At 54.0% G+C, this 4,443-nt stretch overlaps 1 protein-coding gene across 1 annotated transcript; it reads left to right on the forward strand.

Moving 5' to 3' along the window:
- The first annotated feature begins 1,012 nt into the window (after positions 1-1,012).
- LOC123156974 (aspartyl protease family protein At5g10770-like) lies at positions 1,013-2,416 on the forward strand. Its single transcript, XM_044575181.1, has one exon. It carries the CDS (start codon positions 1,013-1,015, stop codon positions 2,414-2,416), a length of 1,404 nt encoding a protein of 467 aa, XP_044431116.1.
- Positions 2,417-4,443: the final 2,027 nt, after the last annotated feature.

The raw sequence follows: 4,443 nt of genomic DNA on the forward strand, positions 1-4,443 counted from the left end.
CGCTATTATTTCCTTCCCTAGGTTATTTTTCATGTTTTCTTTTAGTTAATTGGTTGACCATCGGAAATATAAAAAAATACGAAATTTTGAAAAAGTCCAAAGATAAAAAAACACAAAAGTGAAAACTTCAAAATTTTGAAAGTAGTTGATAAATTTTAAAAAATGATAATTTGAGAAAAAACACCATGTTTTAAAAAATATTGTGTTTTAAAATTTTCATACAATTTTAAAAAATTGTAAAAAACAAAACAAAATTTACAAAAACTGTTAAAAAGTTCTTGAATTTTCAAAAAAATCATAAAATTTGAGAAAAAGTTCATGAAATTGAAAATAAGTCTAAACATTTTAAAGATGTGAATTCTAAAAAGTTTTCTAATTAAGGAACAAAAAATAAAATACCAAAAATGAAAAAACTTTACAAGACCTGGTTCAAAAACACAGAGACAAGAAAAACCGGAAGCTTTCAAAGCTTCTGAAAACCCGGAAGCTACCAAAAGCTTCTGAAATCCACAACGAAATCCCGTTATTGGATCCTATATTTGTCTGCCCATTTGCTAGCGAAGTGGAATCGGCTGTGGGCCTGTTAACTGGCGCCTTAAGCGCCAAATAGCAAATGCTTGGATCTGAATATTGCCTCAAAAAAATAATATTGCCTGACAAAGATGGTCGTTACCCAAACAAACGGATCGCGTCATACTGGTAATCAGCAAAAGCGATATTGTTGCTGTTGACTGATCGAACACATCTGTTTACCATTTTGAATGAAGTTTCCAATGCAAAGGTAGATATGTCGGCATATGGCAACGCATGCAAGTCCGGCGTACATTGCCAAGGACAATAGGACAATGCAACATGTACATCCAATTAGGGCGACGGAAGTAATGTAGTGCTAATGTTCATCTTTGCCTAGTTTTCTCCGTATGTCTTCGATGAGTACAAATCGAAATGCTAACGACATTGGCCGATAAATACTCACCCGATCATCCGTACATGACAAGCAAGACCCTAGGACATGGCAGCCATGGTTTCCCCCGTGCTCTGGTGCGCTCTGTTATGCTGCCTCTACTCGGTCGCGCTTGGAGGCAAGGAGCACAACTTCGTAGTGGTGCCAGCCAGCTCCTTCGAGCCAGAAGCAGCATGTTCCACATCAGTAACTTCTGAGCTGCCGAACCGTGCGTCCGTGCCCCTGGCGCACCGGCACGGACCGTGCGTGCCCTCGGGGGCCAGCGGCAAGCCGTCTCTCGCCGAGAGGCTCCGCAGAGACCGAGCCCGCGCCAACTACATCATTCGCAAGGCCTCGGCGCGCACGAAAACGTTGTCAGCAGGAGACGCGAGCGTCCCGACGTTCCTCGGCGACTCGGTCGACTCGCTGGAGTACGTGGTCACCCTGGGCATCGGCACGCCGCCCGTGCAGCAGACCGTGCTCATCGACACTGGCAGCGACCTGTCGTGGGTGCAGTGCGCGCCCTGCAACTCCGCGCAGTGCTACCCGCAGAAAGACCCCCTGTTCGACCCCAGCAAGTCGTCCACGTTCGCGCCCATCCCCTGCTCCACCGACGCGTGCAAGGCGCTCTCGGCCGACAGCTACGACAACGGCTGCACCAACGCCACGGACGGCGGCGCCTCCCTGTGCGGGTACGCGATCGAGTACGGCAACCACGCAGTCACCACGGGGGTGTACAGCACGGAGACACTCACGCTCAACGCCGGCGTCTCCGTCAGCAACTTCAGCTTCGGCTGCGGCAGCAACCAGCACGGGCCCTACGACAAGTTCGACGGCCTCCTCGGCCTCGGCGGCGCGCCGGAGTCGCTCGTGTCGCAGACGTCGTCCGTGTACGGCGGCACCTTCTCCTACTGCCTCCCGCCGACGAGCGGCAGCGCCGGGTTCCTCACCCTCGGCGCGCCGAGCAACAGCACGGCCGACTTCCTGTTCACGCCGATGCGCCACCTATCCCCGGAGCTCGCGACGTTCTACGTCGTCACGCTCACCGGCATAAGCGTCGGCGGGACAGCGCTGGACATCCCGCCGGCGGTGTTCTCCAAGGGCATGATCATCGACTCCGGCACGGTCATCACGGGGCTCCCGAAGACGGCCTACGCGGCGCTGCGGACGGCGTTCCAGAGCGCCATGTCCCAGTACCCGCTCCTGCCGCCGTCGGAGAACGGGCTCGACACGTGCTACAACTTTACCGGCAACAGCAGCGTCACCGTGCCCAAGGTGGCCCTCACGTTCAGCGGCGGCACCACCGTCGACCTCAGCGTGCCGTCGGGGGTTCTGGTGGAAGGATGCCTCGCCTTCAGGGGAGAAAGCTCCGACGGCAGCAGCGGGATCATCGGCAATGTGAATCAGCGTACCTTGGAGCTCTTGTACGATTCTGGCCGCGGAAGCGTCGGATTCAGGTCTGGTGCCTGCTGAGTGTGTGTGACCCCGTTGAACTGGTGCTTCATTCAAGAGCACGTACGACTACTCCCTTTGTCCGACGATAATATAAGCGTTTTTACATCAATGTAGTATCAAAAATGTTCTTATATTATGAAACTGATGGAGTAGTATACTACGTGAGTATTTTATTTTTTGTTAAAATAATTCGCCTCATTTTATTAAATAAAGCCGAAACTGAAGTTAACCAAGTCCACACTCTGGAAGGGCACAACCCAAAATTTCAAAAGCATACCCTATGGGCATCTCCAACGGTTGCCCTAATTTAGGGCACCTCTAAGCAATCTCCGAAAAAGCCTTTTTTCTTTTTGTGGGGTCCTAAAAAGCTATAGAGAAATAAAATTTCAGTTTTACTCCTCTGATCGAGCCGGTTAGTGGAGTAAAAAGTTTACTCCTTGGCACCGCGGGCTCCTATTTTTACTTAGTGTCACACGCCCGAGCAAAAAAGAGTCCCCTCCTCCATCGGCCGCACCCATCCCAACCCTGCACCACATCTACTCCAGCGCCTCCCCTCTAGCCTCCGCCGGCCACCACGGGCCACCGTCGATGCCTGTAGGACCCGTCGCGTTCCCTCGCCCGCCCCCACCCAAATTTGGTCCTCTCCTGCCACCGTCAGCACCGTATTAGGCGCATCCCGGCCGCCGGCACCGTCGTGCTTTGGATGGATTCACTAGAGACCAAATAGCCTTGTCCCCGCAACAACTCAGTGTCGCATCTCGGTATGTCCTTCCTCTCTCGGCGCTCGAATCTCACTCGTCGATCGGCCATGGGCACAACCACTTCCGGCCATCAGTCGGGCTCAACAGTAGCCCAACAGCTCGTCGGCCCCGCTGTCGATTATCAAGTGTGACCACTACCTATGGGTGGTACTGCGCTAAGTTTCGAGCACGCCAAACATCCTAGATGGGTATTGTTGAGTATATGTGTTATGTGCATATTGTGTATTTGGCCCGCCTCCTAGTTCCTTGTATAGTTGAGGTCCATGGCCCACCTTTGTACATCATATATACGTGTCTATGCACGAAAAGCAATACATCGTACAATTCCCACAACATACATTGTATCAGTTTTTTAGGCTTCTTTCCTCGCTTTCGATCCGCCGCCGCCGCTCCAAGCCGCCACCGCCCGCGCCCTCCTGTCGCGACCCGCCGCCGCCACTTTCTGCCACCTGCAGCCGCCAGACCCGAGTCATTGCTGTCGCTTTTCCCCGTCGAAGCTGCTCCACCCGCCGCTGCATCTCCCACCCGATTTCCCGATCCCCAGCGTCGCCTGACCAGTCCCGATCGCCAGCACGCAGCGCCCGCCCGGCTCGTTCCCGATCGCTACCGCCCACGGCGCGCTTCCCTCTCCCGTTCGCCTCGCCACACCGGGCCAACTCGCTAGCCCCATCGCTACGCCACATCGGGCCAACTCGCTAGCCGCGCGCATCCACTACACCCCGATCGCTGCACGCGCCCACCGACAACCCGACTGTTGCACGCGCCCGCTTCGCCCGATCGTTGCTGCTTTGCCCGATCGCTGCTGCCACTTCTTCCGATCGTTGCCACCGCTTCTTTGCCCGATCTCCTGTCTGCCGCTTGCTGCCATCCCTCGTCATGTCGTCCGTCACCTCCTCCGCGTCCACCAAATCCAACCCGTTTGCCGACGCCAACCCTCCCAACGTGAACGACATCTGCAAGATGAACATTTTTGAGCGGGTGTCGGTTTGTCTCTCCCAGACGGACTCCTCCTACTACACGTGGAAGACGTATTTCTCCCTCGTGTTCCGGGAGTATCATCTCATCGACCACGTGGACGGCACCCTCGACTCCAGCCTCGTCCCCAAGTTCCATAATTGGTCCATCATCGACACCATGATCATCCGGTGGTTCTTCCTCACCATCTCGCCTGACCTCTTCCAGATGGTCGTGGCGGACGGTGACGATGCCTGCGCCGTGTGGACCAAGCTGAACGGGCTCTTCACCGCAACCAGCTCCAGCGTCACGTTTTTTTGCAGCAAGAGT

Source organism: Triticum aestivum, chromosome 7B (assembly GCF_018294505.1).
Source record: "Triticum aestivum cultivar Chinese Spring chromosome 7B, IWGSC CS RefSeq v2.1, whole genome shotgun sequence".
Lineage (NCBI taxonomy): Eukaryota > Viridiplantae > Streptophyta > Magnoliopsida > Poales > Poaceae > Triticum > Triticum aestivum.

Excerpts from the sequence above, each read along its gene's own strand:
- LOC123156974 (XM_044575181.1), top strand. The coding sequence starts at position 1,013 with ATGGCAGCCATGGTTTCCCCCGTGCTCTGGTGCGCTCTGTTATGCTGC.